The following is a 17,703-nucleotide window of genomic DNA, read 5'->3' as shown; positions in this document are numbered from 1 at the left end:
AACCGGCATGATATGATTGTATCATGAATGCCGGTAGAGAAAAGCTTTAAATAAATAAATAAATAAATAAATAAATAAATAAATAATGTCGGACAAAGCGATAACAGTCGCTTACATCAACTGCCAGGGAGGAACTAAGAGCCAGCAGGTGTCTCTGGAAATAGACCCCCTCATGGCATGGGCGGAGATATACCTGCAAGGGATTTTGGCCTCCCACATTGTAGGAAAAGACATCTCAGCAGACCACCTCAACAGAGAGAGCCTAGACCCGGGGGAATGGATGCTGTCCACCACAGCCTTCCAGTTGATAGTAAATCGCTGGGGCCTCCCAGCTATGGATCTACTAGCAACCCATTTCAATGCCCAAGTTCTTCAGCCACAGACGAGAACCACAATCCCAGGGAATCAACACCCTCGTCCAGAAATGGCCAGAGGAAGACCTAATGTACGCCTTCCCTCTATGGCCACTACTGGGCAGGGTCATCTGCAAGAAAGAGCACCACAGGGGACTAGTTCTGCTAGTCTCCTTGGACTGGCCAAGACGACCATGGTACACAAGCATGTGAAGACTACTTGCGGGCAAACCTCTGTGCCTACCTCCACACAGGGACCTTCACCAGGGCCCGATTTTCCACGAAGATCCGTCTCTATTCTCTCTTACGGTATGGCCCTTGAGAGGGCTAGCCTGAAGAACCGTGGTTACTCAAAGTCTGTCATTGACACCTTGCTCCAAGCACGCAAGTTTTCCACATCCGTATCTTACATACGGATCTGGAGAGTATTCGAAGACTGGTGTGAAGACCGCAGGACCCACCCGTGGACAGCCAAAATTCCCATAATCCTGGAGTTCCTACAGGACGGGATGAAGAAGGGGTTGTCTCTCAACTCCCTCAAAGTCCAAGTCGCCACGTTGGCCTGCTTTAGAGCCAAAGTGGAAGGCATCAGAGTATCAAATCATCCAGATGTGTCCCGCTTCCTGAAAGGTGTTAAACATCTCTGACCACCCCTAAAGTGGCCGGTGCCCCTATGGAATCTCAATATTGTATTAGAAACATAGAAATGACGGCAGAAGAAGACCAAATGGCCCATCCAGTCTGCCCAGCAAGCTTCACACATTTTTTCTCATACTATCTGTTTCTCTTAGCTCTTGGTTCTATTTCCCTTCCACCCCCAGCTTTAATGTAGAGAGCAGTGATGGAGCTGCATCCAAGTGAAATATCTAGCTTGATTAGTTAGGGGTAGTAGCCGCCGCAATAAGCAAGCTACACCCATGCTTATTTGTTTTACCCAGCCTATGTTATACAGCCCTTATTGGTTGTTTTTCTTCTCCCCTGCCGTTGAAGCAGGGAGCTATGCTGGATACACGTGAAGTATCCGTCTTCTCCCATGCCGTTGAAGCAGAGAGCCATGCTAGATGTGCAGACTTCCTAGTGGGGGAGTCTTTCAGACCAACACGCGGTCTGTCACTACGCCTCCTAACATTAAAAACGGCATTCTTGGTGGCAATCTGTTCAGCTCGTCGCATCTCTGAACTTAAGGCACTATCGTGTCGGGAACCATTCCTTAGGTTCACACCTGGAACCATTCAACTGTGCACTGTGCACTCTTTTTTACCGAAAGGGGTTTCCCAGTTTCACATGAACCAAACCATCTTGCTACCATCACCAGATGAGCATAAGGACTCTGAGGTCTCCCGCCTTCTTCGCCATCTGAATGTTGGCAGACTCCTAGTCCGATACCTGGAAAGATCGGAACCTGTGCGCAAAACGGATCACCTATTCGTTCTTCACAGCAAGAAGAAGCAAGAGGAAGCGGCATCACGGGCAACCATAGCCCGCTGGATCAAAGAAGTAATCAAGGCAGCCTACATTGAGGCAGGAAAGCCCTCACCTCTACAGATTAGGTCTCATTCTACAAGGGCCCAGGCTGTCTCCTGGGCGGAAACCAAGCTGCTGTCTCCTGCCGAGATCTGTCGGGCGGCGACGTGGTCCTCCATACACACCTTCTCCAGGTTTTACCGCCTGGATGTTCAGGCCAGGGAAGACACAGCATTTGCAAGGGCAGTACTAAGTGGACCACGGGCAGCCTCCCACCCTGTGCGGGAGTAGCTTTTGTATATACCATTGGTCCTGAGTCCATCTGGCTATATGCTAGGAAATGGAGAAATTACTTACTTGATAATTTCGTTTTCCTTAGTGTAGACAGATGGACTCAGCATCCTGCCCACGGCTGCCCCAGAAAACGAGAACCTCGTATAACAAATCTCGAGATTAAAGTAATACGGGTAAGCCATGGCCTACCCCTAGCATAAGACACCCACTGTCTCGTCTGGTGTCGGCGTTGATCAATTGAGTACACCGGCGGTCTCCAGTTTGAAAATCAGTTGAACCAGTTCAAGTTTAATCAAGTTATTCGAGTTCATCCAAATTAATCAAGTTAGTAAACAAACGTATATCCACAATGGCTTTTCGAGGAGAATACTGAAGAGCTAAGCTTCCTGCATTAATACATAAATCCCTTTACAACGAGAAGGTTGTCTGGCTAAATGCAGCGCTACATTTTCATGTACCAGCACGAGTAACCAGATCCGCTAATACAAAGCTACTACCAATTCCGACAATAAAATCTGCACATATGAATACCGTACGAGAGAGAGCATTATCCATTGCCGGACCCAACTTATGGAACAGTTTACCACCGTATTTGAGGATGGAAACTAACCTTGGAACTTTTAAAAACGGAGTCAAAACCTGGCTTTTTAATCTAGCTTTTAACAACAAGGATTGACTCTGCTATATTTATTTCCATTATTACAACTTTTAGTGGTACAGTCTGTTTATTTTTAGGATGCACTTTGATTTGCAGTTTTAATTCTATTTTAGCTTTTAATGATATTGATATGTCTTAGATTTATTTTTATTTTAAATTAATATGTTTTAGATGTTTTTCTCTTTATTTTAAATGCAAATGTGTTAATCAGCATTTGATTTATGATGTGAACCGACATGATATGTTTTGACATGAATGCCGGTATACAAAAATTATTAAATAAATAAAAATAAATAAATGTAGAGTGACGTCAGCTTTGAAATCTGACTCTTAGTCTCCCATCTGCTAGCAGAAGAGCACTATACCCATTGGTCCTGAGACCATCTGTCTACACTAAGGAAAATGAAATTATCAGGTAAGTAATTTCTCCATTTGTGGTGTTCAGGTCTTCAAGGTTAGGTTCAGCTGTGAACATCCTTTTATGGTAAGTGACTTATGCCCTACAGCAGGAAAATAAGATGGCAATTAATAAAATTAAGAAAAGGATTAGAAATTACTTCTTAAACAAGATATTTGCAAATCAAAATTACAAAAAGTAAAAAGGCAGATTCTAACAGGACCGGTGCTAGTTTTTTTGCTGGCCTGTGCGAACAATTATTGCGCTGCCCCCCCATCACACTTCATTCATTCTCTGTCTCGGGCCTGCCAAAATAAACCCAGCTCCTTCCAGCAAACTAAACTTTAAAAACTGTCACCCTCTACCCTCCGAGTCGTCACTCCCTCCCCTGGAACCCATTGCTGATGCAAGAGTATTAGATGCCCTAAGCAAATCTTATACCCTTGCACCCCCGCCTCCTGCTCTCTCCACGTATATAAAAATGTTGTATTTATAATAGATTTTGCATGAAAAAGAATATTCAAAGGACAGTTTTCTGATTAAAAAAAAAGTATTTGCATGCAGTTCTTTGGTGCCAACCAGAAAATCCTATAAAAAAAACCCCACTTGGAACCATATAACATTAGGGAAATCACCAATCATTAAGTCTTAAAATCAAGAAATTTAATAAATACATTCATTATAATAGTATAAACATACTAATAAAAAGAATATTTCAAAACAGCTGGTGAATGGAAGATCCAATAATTAAAAACTCAATTTGTTTTACATTTCTCAAACCCCAATAAAATATTTCAAAACAGCAAACACATCAAACGGCATTCAAAAATTAAAACTAATAAAGATAAAATAATTCATACTTTCTATACCTGGAAATTTTTGATTTCTAGTCACTTAGATTGTTGTGGATTAATGAGAGTTGCATAAACTTTCTCCTCTCTCTCTGTTTCATAGATATATATCTATACATACCTATGCTCTCGCCCTCATACCATGCCCATGTTCCCTCTTACATATATATGCACATGCTTCCTCTCTCTCTCACACACATTCTCACTCACCCACATGTTCACAGATGCTCCCTCCTACATATACATGTTCATACTCTCACGGTCCCTCTTACATACACACACAAAGATCCCTCTCTTTCTCACATATACATGCTCAGGCACATACCTGCTCACAAATGCACACATGCTCAGACACATACAAAGCTTCAATATCTCAACCTTTCCTGATATTAACTGAAGAATTTATTGCTCAGAAAGAACTTGCTACTATTTAGACCTCTTATTCCATGATCCCTAGAGCTTGCATCTGTCTCAGTGCTCTCTATCTCATGCATGCACACACGCTGCCTCTTTCACACACGCCTCCTCTCACATGTTCAGACACCCACACACACACACACCACTGCTGCTCACACACACACACACACACATATATGCTCAGATAGCCACATACACTCCACTTATGCTCAGACACCCACCCACACACAGGTTACCTCCTGCTCATACATACACTGTAGAACCAAGGCCTCTCCCAGCAGCCCAGGCCCTCCACTTCTTCAGTGGGGCAGGTTGGGAGCTGCCTGGTGGCTTGTTTCTTCCTTCTGGCTGCCTAGCACATGGTCCTGCAACTCATCCTGACCTTGCAACTCTTCACCGCACGGCAGGTTGGGAATTGCTGCATGGTCCTATGGCTCCTGCTCTTCGTCGTCGTGTGGCAGGTTAAGAACTGCTGCGTTGCCCTTTGGCTCCTGCTCTTCTTCGCCATGCGGCAGGATGGGAACCACCGCGCAGCCCTAGAGCAGCTCCTTTCCTTTGCTGCGTGGCCCTAAGGCTCCTCTTGTTCACCGCGGCGCTATGGCTCCTTCTCCGCTTTGCCGTGCGGCTCTGCAAATCTTTCATCTTTGCCGTGTGGCGGGTTGCGAACCGCCACACAGCCCTAGGGTGGTTCTTCACCGTGTGGCGAAGAAGAGGAGGATATAGCGCTAAGAGTTCACGGATCCTTATATTAGATTAATCGAGAAAATGAAGCAAGGAAAACATTAAATTAAAGAGTTTCCACCTTTTATTTGTGAGTGATTGAAAGAAGGTTTCGGTCCCCCAACACAGACCATGTTTCGCCACACGGACTGCGTCAGGAGGGACAGAGGCCCAGAAAATCAACTTATAGTAGTGCCAGAAGGTTTCCAATACATAAACCAATAATCGTGTCTATATGAGGAGAAAACGCCAGTGTTGTGTGAAGGGCGCCCTGCGGAAGATTATCCAGAGCAGAGTGAGCTGCCAAGCACAGTGAAAACAAAATCTCGAAGCAGTTTTCGATCTCTGTATAAGGCCGACCTTTTAAACTAATTTGTTCAAATGGGGGGAAGGCTCCAACACAGATAACATTAGAAGGCAGTTGGAACAATGAGTCAGTATCGTCTCCTCATATGGACACGATTATTGGTTTATGTATTGGAAACCTTCTGGCATTACTATAAGTTGATTTTCTGGGCCTCTATCCTTCCTGACGCAGCCCATCTGACGAAACACGGTCCGTGGTTGGGGGACCGAAACCTTCTTTCAGTCTCTCACTTCATTTTCTCGATTAATCCAATATAAGGATCTGTGAACTCTTAGCACTGTACCATCCCTATTTGTGGTTTTCACCGATAGTGAATTCCGATCATCATCTCCATTTCCTATTTGCTGAAGAAGAAGGAGCCATAGCACTGCATGGTCCTCCGCTGCCTCATCTTTGCTGCGTGGTGGGTTGGGAACCAACACAGGGCCCTGCAAGTTCCTCCTCTTCGTCGCTGTGGCCTACAGCTTCTCCTTTTCTTTGCACAGTGGGTTGTGCCAGCCCTGAATTCTAAGTACTTCAACAAGAAGATACTTAAATGTTGCACTTCCCCTTTAAGGGTTCTGAAAGTCCACTCAAGTTGGTGGGATTGATTTGCTGTGGTTTGGGGGTGGGTTTTTTTTGTTATTTTATCTAAAAGTTTTACCTCTTCATTACTGTACACATATATACACATGCTTTGTAACATCCATCCTCCTAGGATTGTAATTGCAATTCAGTTTATTCACGTCTTTCTATGTGCCAGTCCCATACCCAATTTGCATTACATTAGGGCTAATACTATATACAGAGAATAACAGGATTCACCTTTTTCCTACAAAGCACTACAGATGAGGCTGTGAGGTATCATGGATATTTGAGAAGAAGCAACTTTCAGAACTAATTTTATATCAGATTGGAAAAGCTTTTGTAAAGGTCTTTGAGAAACCTCATTTGATTTTCAGTAATAACAAACTATGCAGAATCAACATAATGGAATGTGTTTGGTAAGAGCGTTACATTTACTTGAGAGGGAAGTAAATTTTTGTTTTGGTGGGGCAAGGAAGAGAAGAGAGAAAATTCTCTCAGCCCTCTGGAGATAGGCCTGCAGTATAAATTTTATGCTACAAAAACATTTGGGCTGGCTTGAGGGATATTAGGCTCTGTGCTGCAGAGGTTTATACATGATCATTATTTTTGCACAACTATAAATTTTGTAGTCCTGAGGCCACACTCAGTGATTGGTTTTAAAATAAGAGCATGTGCGTCAGCAAGAAAATGCTGAAATTTTTAATTGTGCACACACTTAACACACGGTGCATTTTAAAACATACACGCGCAAGTATGCTCCTAATTTTGCGAGGTTACTCAAGCACAGCTGGTGCGCGTGTTTTCCATAGGACCTTGTCTGCTTTTACGTGCATATGTCGGTGAATTTCAAACCTTGCTCATGCAAGGCACGTTCCCTGTTTTGCAATTAGTCCACAAGTTTATGCAATTAATAGCCCTCCAATTGACCTGGACCCCTCACCCTGTTCTGTAAACCCTAAAACTCGAGATCTATAGACTTGCTCCTCAGCAAGAGCAGCAGTAAAGTTACGCGGATATCTGGTGTACGCATGCTGCGGTTTTCGGTTTTAAAATTTGCAGTTACGTGCATAAGTCTTGGCCCTGGTTCAGAACGCCTATGCCCTGCCCATTTCTCACCCCATTCCCGCTTCCTTATTTCTTACACATGCACTGGTACATATGCGCTTATTTTGCAGCTTTTTAAAATCTGTGTTGCTCACTCATGCGCATATATGGGTAGTTTTGTGTGAGCAACACTTTTAAAATCGACCTGTTTGTCTGTTATCACTGTGCAAAGAATCTTAGTGGTTGCAACCCCCAGAATTACGATGTGCCTCTGAAACACTTAGAACATTTAAAATATTCAGAGAAATTTCAGGGTATGGATCCATGGAGTGTTACTAAGTATCAGCAGACAAAATGTCTCTTATTTTGTGTCATATGTCAAAATATCTTTTTCAAAATTGGGCTTTTAAATAATAAACTATCACTGCAGTTAGACATCCCAACTAGGATAAGAGCAAATGCATGCTGAGCAATAGATAGTTCTGTGCTCCCCCCTCAAACTGTGACTGACACCCATTTTCATACAATACCGGCTAACATTACTACTTTCCATTTGACAGCTTTACGAGAGGCAGACGTGGACTGCTTGACCTTGGGACAATACATGCAGCCAACAAAACGTCATTTAAAGGTAAAAACACGGCAGTGCGCAAAGGAAGCAAGCAGTGCTCATCGTCGCTCACGATGACAGGGGAGTTCACTTGCTGTGCACATCACATATCACCCATGACTGTCCTGGAAAGGATACCTGTTTCAGACACTGCCTGCCCATGGCTCCCACGCCTGTGCTGTTAGTTGTGCAACAATTCCCTTTGAGACTTTCAGAATGAGGAGGCATGGACTAGTGATTAGAGCCCTGGACTGTATTTCTGGAGAAGCCTTGGAACATGAGGTCAGTAATCTCCTCTGTTCATTCCTTCCTTAAGCAAGTCACTTTATTTCTCTGAGTTCCAGGATCCAGTTGTAAATGAGGGATAATGAATAAATAAAGCACAAGATGGAACAATGTATTTTGTACTGTTCCTGCAACTGTCTCCATTCACAGGATAGAAGCACAAGGACTTGATTTCCCATATGATGTTTAAAGGACATTGTCCCAAAATGCTGGGGGGGGGAGTTAAATTCTGGTCACTGTTTGTTTCCATTCCCTCAGTTTGTGAACAAAACATTGGATCTCTCCAGACCAGGCATTTTAAAAAGAAAGTTTAGAAATCATTTTGGATCTAGTTTCCCATTTCTAGGCTTTCAGTGGGTTTCTCGTTACCATTTTTGTGAAAGGGACAGGAAGATGCAATTAGATGAGACATGCTTGACCACTGTTCCACAGGCTATAATTAAGAGCTTCAGTTTCTGGCTGGCCCAGTATCAAATTCTGCAGTGGATTTTGCAGAGGTGCAGCAGGGCCGGGCAGCTCAGTAGATGAAATGTTGGAATTTGATGAGTGAAATGTATGGTGGGATTATTATAATACAGTGGCTCCCAAATTCTGTCCCTGAACACCCCTCCCCTCTCCCCCACACAGCAGAACTCGTTGTCAGAATAACTTCAATGAATTTTCATGAGATGAATTTGCATACATGTGGTCTAATAACCAAGTTAATTTGCATGTTTTGGATACTCTAAAAACCAGACCTATTGGCGTGGCTCTTCAGGACTTGATTTGGGCATCATTGTTCTTAGACCGACCCTCTGAAGGACATGAGTTTTGTTCGGGGTTTGTTACTGCCACTTGGAATCTGAGCATTCTTCTGCATGGATTGTTACTTTTTAATTACAGATCAAAAATGAGAAATGATGGCTGAGATTCATCCTGCAGTGTGTTCTATTGAGGACTGTAGAAAGCAAAGAGCTATCTGTATCAGCAACAGATGAAATGAGAAATTTGATGATGGAAAATGTTTGACATTAAGACCATCTACAAGTTTTTATAGGCTTTCGTCACAGGAAGTGCTGGAGAATGCTTTATGTTGACACTGATTTCCATTCATGTCTTTTTTTTTCAACTTATATAATGTTCAAAACTGTGAGCTTAAGTTTCCCAACATCGGAAAAATAGAGATTGTGAAATAGATGTTAACTAATTTGGATGCAGCAAGACGGCATCCGTTCTCACATTCAAGTCCACATAAGCTTGGATTTTCCAGCTGCTGCAGAACTTGCACATGTAAATAAGCAGCAATGGAAAGTTTACCTGTGTAAGTTGAAAAAGGGGACAATGACAAAGATCAAGGGGACACACACACTCCATTTCTCAAACACAGCCCCCATTCTTTCACACACCAACACATAGACATCCTCTATACCACACACAAACAGCATCTGTCACCAACACACCTAAAAATTCAAAGTCTCTCTCAAATACACACACCCATGAACAACCTCCTTCTCATATGAACAGCCTCCCTCTTGCACAAGGAGCCACCTATTCTCTCTCTCTCTCTCATATATGCATATTCACTGTGGATATTCTGAAAACCAGGCTGTTTGTGGTTCTTAAGGACAGGAGATGGCCAGCCCTGCCATTGTCCTTTGAACACAATCCAGCCTTTTTGTAGCTAGACTGCATTCAAGTATAAAACCATTTTAACATGTAATGTGATGTCCCTGTTCATTGGCAATAGAAATACTTTGGTAGTGTGCTGTTCCTCTGAGCAGTAGTGTTGCCAGTGATGAAGAGCCTTTATTTTTTATTAAGTGTTTTTTTCCGGTTTGTCCTGTGCTGCCGGGTTTTTTTGCCATGTATTTCCTTCGTCACCTTGCAGCTGTGTGGCCTCCAGTTTTGTTTCTCTGCTTCTCCCATTTATTTCATTTTCATTTCATTTATTACAATTTATTAATCGCTTAACACAACAAAATTGTGGCCTAGGCGATTTACAATAGAACTAAAATAGTATCAAGAAACAAACACCAAAAATATCACATACAACAGCCTTGGATTCTAAAACAACACAGAAACTACCAGCATTTAGAAATTCAGACCTTGCATCAAGAGCACTGAAGGAGGAAGCTTTTTAGGGAAAGTCTAAATTTCTTCAGATTTTCCTGCATTCGAACCTCGAAAGGTAAAGAGTTCCAGATAGAGGGAGATCTCGTTTTTTTCCCAGCTGCTTGGTGTCTTTGTACCAGCAATGTTGAGCTTGGCTGTGCTCTCTCCCATCACTACTCCACTTGTGCTCCCTGCCCTGGCCAGTCTGAGGAGAGTTCTAGCTATTGAACTAAAGTCCTTTGCTGTAATAAACTTTTTTTTTTTTAAATGTTTTAACTTCATTGGGATCCTCTTTGTGTGAGCATTACAATTTTGGTTTTGCTTGGTAAACAGTATTTTGTGGTGCTCAGAATTGATCCTCTATTACAGGTAGAAGAGTACATTACACCAGAAAAGTTTAAACACTGGGAAAAAGTAGGTAATGAGCTTGGATTTCTTTACACAGCCAGTGGGCCTCTGGTACGCTCTTCATACAAAGCAGGTATGTGGAATGCCATTGTTTCCCTGGTTTGTTTTTGGGTTTTTTTTCTTTTTTAATAAGGTTACCGAACTGTCCTGTGGTTAGGTGAAAATGGCTTTTGATGGGATAGAAGGGAATGATCTGAGGGTGACAATCTAAAAGCTGGACTTCGGGGTGAGCTTTCTATGCTGGGTCATCAGCCTTTACATGAAACCGAAGGCCAAAGTAAAAGCCATAAGATTTGAACTAAGTAGAGGCACGAGACAGGGAAGAACTAAGTAGAGGTGTTTGAACTAACTAGAGGCTTGAGACGGCGATGTCACCTGTCCCCTCTATTTGCTGTTGAAATGGAACCGCTGGTGATGAGTGTGAGAGAACAAGCAGATAGCCATCATTTCCAAATATTTCACTATGTGGACAGTGACCTATTATATTTCAGGACCTGTTCATCTCACTGAAAGCTGTAGTGGGAATACAGAAGGAATTTGAGAAGGTGTCAGGCTATAAGATCAGTATACATAAAATACAATTTGTGCACACTTCCCAAATACAGAACACCACAAACTCCATGTTCAGTCCCATAAATAAATACTAGCACCTGAAACTTTACTTCTCTGGCCAGGAGTTACATTTCCAGCAATAAGAAAACCTGAGTTAAGCCTAAACCCCTCTCTGCTCTGGGAAATAATGTCTTGTTAACCTGGGATTTGCATAGAGGCATATTAAGTTGTTTTTTATGCCCTAAACTCCTTGTTAAGTCACAAAGAAAGTTGTATACATAGAAACGTGTGATAATATATGCAGAGAGCCGTGCTTCCCTTATTACATTGGCCTATGAATGATATTCTTCTACTGTCCAAGTTAAAATGAGACCTGAGAGTATGGTTAGGAAGAATACCAACAGTCAAGATGAATGTCCTTCCTAGGGCTACTTTTTTGTTTTAGTGATTCTCAGAATGTTCCTGAGAACTTTTTTAGAGAACTAAAGTGGGCTAGCAAGCCCAGACTTTAAGCTTTTTTTTTTTTTTTTACCGGCCAGTCCAAATAAGAGGGATGTTGGAGGGGTCAGAGGATAAGTATTGCATTGCCATAGAAAAGGAAATGATACCCATGGGGGATTGTATGTCCTTGTTCTCCGAGGACAAGCAGGATGGCAGACCTCACACATAGGTGACATCATCCGATGGAGCCCGGCACAGAAAATGTATGCCAAAGTTTTTAGAACTTTGACTGAGCCTCTCTGAGCATGCCCAAGCATGCATTATACCATGCATCCACGCAGGGACTGTTCAGATCTTCTTTTCCACAGAGCCCAGTGGTTTGCGGTAGTTGTGAGACTCACTTCTTTCTGTTTTCTACGGGAATTGTTTTTTCTGATTTTCACTGGAAAGTACTATTGGGATCTTGCTTGTTGATATGGAGTCCCTTGATTTCCCTAGTAAACGTTCCTAGGTAGGAGCTTTTGACGTTTTCCAGTAATTTTCCTTTCATGTTCGTATCCCCAGGGTGGCGATACACTTGATTCTTGACAGCTTGACAGCCATTGAAAGCTACCACCATCGATTTTGATCTCACGTCCCTTTTGTTTCACGACATGATGTCATCAGGGTTCCAGAGATGCTCCCAATGCACAAGGACCATGTCTTTCATGGATCTCCATGCTAGATGTGTCCTCTGCTTGGGGGCATCGCATGACTTCTGAGGTTGTCGCAAATACACACAGATGACCCTCAAAGGATGCTGGGTGTATTTGGAGAAGATGGATCAACTCTTTGGACACTGAAAGACCAATGTATCGGCATCGAGGGACTTCTGAGCTGTACAGATGACCTTTGATCCATCAATGTTAGCAGGGCCATTGGCTTCAATGGCATAGATGACTGTTAGGGACTCCAAAGACAGGTCATTGCCCAGATCTGCCAGGCTGAAGACAACATTGTGTTCATCTTCTACGACCTCTGCATGGATAAAGACCATGCTAAGCATTGAAGGAAGCCGAAGAAATATCGGCATCTGTCCCTGTCAATGCATGGTGCAAGGCACAGGGATGCTCCAGCATCAGCAACCTTGTGGTGAGGAGTACCAGTTCTCCACAATTCCCAGGAGTTTTCCATGGCATCCATTAATCCAGATGTCAGCCACCGATCCTCCTTTCTGTTCCAAAGAGGATCTGGTCACTCCTCCTGGCTCCCATCAGTGTTGACATCAGCGATTTTTGAAGATGAGCTAGAGAAATTTGTGCAGCTTGCCATGAAGAAGGCGCTGCAGGTTCTCTGTGTTGGAGAACAGATAGCACCAGGACCGGCACAGTTGCTCCTCGAGTGGCTGCTCAGCTCCCTATATGTACTCATTGGGGTAGTGCCAACGCAGTCACCAGTATCAGTGCCTGCAGCAGTATTGACACTCGGTAGGGCATCAGAGCCACTGGTTATCCATGGTACATCAGAGGATGAAGCTCCCCCAAAAACGAGTGAGGTCTCAGGTCCAGGCCCAGGCCCACCTGGCCAGTCGCTTTGGTATCTGTACCGCTGGCCAAGGACTGAGCATCACAGGGTCTACCCCCAGTCAGTGACAGTGATGAGGGCACCCTTTACCCCTGGGGAAGGCTCCTCAGAGGTTTCGGAAGATGAGGCATTGGATGGCCTCCCTTCCGACCCTTCTCCTTCCACCTGTAGATGAAGTCTCACACTGAAGACCTCTCCGTTGCAGGTTTTGTCCGACTGATGGATGAGGTCATCCCCTTTAATTTACAAGCAGAGGAATATATCCAATACAAGATGCTGGATATCCTCCAATATGTGGAGCCTCCTAAGGAGACTGTGGTAGCTTCAGAACACAAGATCCTTTTTGAGTTACTGAAGAGGATGTGGGAGAACCCCCTCTCAGTGGCTCCTGTTAATAAAGCTCCCAACTTTGACAAGCGCCAGTTGCCACACCAATCAGTAGTGGTCGAATCTGCTCTTATGTTAAAACATTTTTATTGGCATTTATCATACACAGATACAACGTTGAGGATGTTGTGTTTCTGATACATCCCCGGGCATATACAACTTTTATTTCAAAAACAGTAAAATGCCCCCAATCTCCCTCTCCCCCTGTTTACAAATCCCCATGCAGACATTCTGTGTCAGTGAAATTCAAAAACAGATAGTAAAGAATCCAAACCAGCAAAGCGAGGTAAATAAAAGGAAATAAATCTTCAGTCATTCAAAATCAAACTTCTTGATCTGTGTGGAAGTGCCTGTAGGTACAAGTCCCAAGTAGGTTTGAATCTGCTCTTAAAAAGGCCAATTATACTTGGACCCACTCCTTGGTTCCCCCCTGGAAGCGATCTGAGGACCACGGATACTTTGAGGAAGGTGTTTCAGGGAGCTATGCTTATTGTCCACTTATTAGCCTACCAACTCTTCATAAGCCAGTACATGAGGGATATCCTGAAGCAGGTGCAGGAGGTGGCCAAGCAGCTTCCTCAACAGCATCACAACACCCTCCAAACACTGTTGAATTTGGTTCTGGAGTGTGGAAACCACTGGGTCTGTGTTTGAGGCAGCATCAAGAGTGTCTGCCGCAGGGATCAAGTGCCACAGACTCACCTGACTACAGGCCTCTGATCTCTGTCAAGAGATGCAGGAATGACTTGCCGACGTGCTATGCACAGGAGAGAATCTCTTTAGAGATCTATGATCACTCTGCAATGCTCCAGTAGCTCTCCATGAGCCCTCAGGACCTCCGGCCTCCTTACTAGGAGGGCTCCTAGATTGGGCCCAAGGAAGTCTTTCTTCTGCCCAAGGAGACACTATCCTCCACTATCTCAGGCCCCAGGCAACAGAGGGCTCTGAAACTGCTGATGGCGCTTCAATTAACTTCTGGGACGGGGTTTTGACTTCATCGGAGAATGTAGTCAAAACTCCAGTACCCATGTCAAAGGTTGGGGCAGGCTGCAGTTCTGTGTGAACCAGTGGCCCAGTATGAGCTCAGACCAGTGAATCCTGGGCATCATTTGCAGAGGGTACAAATTAAACCTATTGGATGTTCCATCAAATCGCCCTTTGAGTCCATTTTGGAACCTGTTGCTCATCAGGAGGTGCTTCTTTCAGAGCTCTCCTCTCTCTTCATGGCCAGAGTGATTGAGTCCCTTCCACCAGGGCAAAGAAGGAGGGTATTCCACTCCTGGTACTTCCCGATTCCAAAGAAAACCAGGAGACTTCATCCCATCCTAGACCTAAAGGCCTTGAACACTTTTTTTCAAAAGAGAAAAGTTCAAGATGCTTTCCCTGGGTACCTTGATCCCTTTTCCTGCAAAAAGATTATTGGGTATGCTCTCTCTATCTAAAGGACGCATACACTCACATTGAGATCTTCCACAGCCACTGGAAGTATCTCAGATTCATAGTAGGAAACAGTACCATGGTCTGCTATTTGGGCTACTGTGTCCATCCCATGGGTCTTCATGAAATGCTTAATTGTGGTGGCAGTGCATCTTCGCAGACTGGAAGTGTACGTTTTGCCCTATCTGGACAATTAGCTGATCAAGAGCACCTCTTGGGCAAGGGCCGAGGTGTTTGTACACTCAATCATGCATGTACTGGAGTAACTAGGGTTTGTCATCAATTACCCTAAGTCCCATCTCAGCCCACCACTTCAGTTGGAGTTCATCGGCGCCCTGATAGACATAGCTCAGACGAAAGCCTTCTACCCGAGGTAGAGGGCGTCATCTTGATGACCATTGTGGCAGAGATTCAAGGGAGTCCGCGGGAATTGGCATGGCACATATTGAGGCTGTAACGGCCATATGACCCAACCATGCATGTTACTTCCCTGGGACACCTGTACATGAGAAGAGCCCAATGGACCTAAGATCCCAGTGGCTTCAGGTCACTCAAAATCTTCAGGACTGCATCCAAGTCACTCAGGGACTCATTGTCCTGGTGACAAGAAAGACCAACTTAGTTAAGGTTCATCTTAGTGCAAGTGGCACATATCACTATGGTGTAGAAGGTAAACCCATCTCTGTACAGCCTATAGTTGTACATTTCATGTTGGGTCTGCTTCATTTGAAGCATCCATGAGGCCTCCCACTGTATCCAGCTGATGAAGGCCTCCCACTATGTTCAGCTGATGAAGGCTCCTGTGATCTGAAGTACCTGACCCAGTGATTGTCACTTTGGCACACAGGGTCAGTGAGCTCCAGACCTTAGTGACATATCCACCTTACACTAAGTTTTTTCCTGCCTAAATTAGTGTTGGACTTCCATTAATCATCCTGCCAACATGTTTTCCCAGGCTTCATGCTTACCAAGTTGGACACAATTTGGACTGCAAGAGAGCCTTAGCCTTCTATCTGGAGCAGACAGCAGTTCATACAGTCCACTCAGAACAGGCTGGGAATCACAGTTGCCAAACAGATGCTATTCCATTGGCTAGCAGACTGCATCTCCTTTTGGTATGCCCAGGCAAGATTGCAGCTTGTGGGTCATATCAGGGCTCACTCTGTCTGAACCATGGTAATGACAGTGGCCCAATTGCAAGCAGTCCCCATGGAGGAGATCTGCAGACCTGTGATATGTGGAGCTCCATCTACTCATTCACATTCCATTACTGTTTGGACAGAGATGGCCAGTCTTTCCTTCGGAATTTGTTTGAGATTTAGAAGTCAAATCCGTTCCTGCTTCTAGGGTCTGTTATTTTTGTTCAGGCTGGCCCTCACATAGGCTGCATGCATACCCAAAAATGGCCTGTTGCCAACAAAAACTTTATTGGTGCTCGTTGGCATCTGTTGTTTCCCCCTTTTTTGTTGGGGGACCGCCTGTAGCTAGGGGTTCACCCATAATGGAGGACTGCCATCCTGCTTGTCCTGGGAGAAAGACGAGGTACTTACCAGTAACAGGTGTTCTTTGAGAACATCAGAATGGAGTTGGGTTTCCCTTTCATAGTTTTTTTTTCTTAGAATTCTATATTATAAGACTGAAGGGACCGTGCATGGATGTGTAGTATAATGCATGCTCGGGCATGCTCAGAGAGATTCAGGTAAAGTTTTAGAAATTTTGACATAGGTTTTCTGTGTCAGGCTCTCTATTTATTTATTTGTTTTTATACACAGCCTTCTCCAGTAGGTTGATCATAGCGGTTTACACCAATACTATACACATTATGCGATCAAATTAAAACAAAAAAAAAATGGTGCAATAAAAATTAAATTTGTAATTTAATTAATACTGCGAAGGAGGGCCAACTGAATCCCAACAATGACACAAAACATACAGGGAAACAAGAACCAAGTATTCCCAATGCAGAGTTCTAGAATTACTAAATTTGAAAAAAAAAATATATTACCAAAAAAATCAGCAAGATAGTCCATGTGTCCTGCGTTGCACAGGCCACTCAGTCTGTTCAATCCTATATAGCAGGGGTCGGGAACCTTTTTGGCTGAGAGAGCCATGAATGCCACATATTTTAAAATGTAATTTTGTGAGAGCCATACTAACTACAACCCCCCACCCTCCTGACGCCCCCAAGACCTGCCAAATTAATTTACTACAACCCTCCATCCTCCTAACCCCCCCCCCCCCCCACCAAGACCTGCCAAAAGTCCCTGGTGATCCAGCGGGGGTCCAGGGCTCGCAGACAAATCTTTAATAAAAAAGTAAAAATCTAACAAAACCCCCCACCCTCCTGACGCCCCCCAAGACCTCCAAAATTAATTTACTACAACCCCCACCCTCCTGACCCCCCCAAGACCTGCCAAAAGTCCCTGGTGATCCAGCGGGGGTCCAGGGCTCGCAGACAAATCTTTAATAAAAAAGTAAAAATCTAACAAAACCCCCCACCCTCCTGACGCCCCCCCAAGACCTCCAAAATTAATTTACTACAACCCCCACCCTCCTGACCCCCCCAAGACCTGCCAAAAGTCCCTGGTGGTCCAGCGGGGGTCCGGGAGCGATCTCCTGGACTTGGGCCGTCGGCTGCCAGTAGTCAAAATGGTGCCGACGGCCCTTTGCCCTCACTATGTCACTGGGGTCGACCCCAGTGACATAGTGAGGGCAAATGGCCGTCGGCGCCATTTTGACTACTGGCAGCCGACGGTCCAAGTCCAGGAGATCGCTCCCGGAACGCTCCTGGACCCCC

General features: G+C 44.3%; 1 protein-coding gene across 1 annotated transcript in view; it reads left to right on the top strand.

The window, feature by feature from the left end:
- Positions 1–17,703, top strand: part of LIAS (lipoic acid synthetase) — a 74,916-nt gene that overhangs the window by 48,913 nt on the left and 8,300 nt on the right. Inside the window, exons 9-10 of the mRNA XM_029589290.1 lie at positions 7,693–7,763; positions 10,488–10,599. Coding sequence (XP_029445150.1) covers positions 7,693–7,763; positions 10,488–10,599 — 183 coding nt within the window. The remainder of the gene's footprint in view (positions 1–7,692; positions 7,764–10,487; positions 10,600–17,703) is intronic.

The sequence above is a fragment of the Rhinatrema bivittatum genome, chromosome 1 (assembly GCF_901001135.1).
Source record: "Rhinatrema bivittatum chromosome 1, aRhiBiv1.1, whole genome shotgun sequence".
Lineage (NCBI taxonomy): Eukaryota > Metazoa > Chordata > Amphibia > Gymnophiona > Rhinatrematidae > Rhinatrema > Rhinatrema bivittatum.
This window is presented reverse-complemented; position numbering and strand designations above follow the sequence as displayed.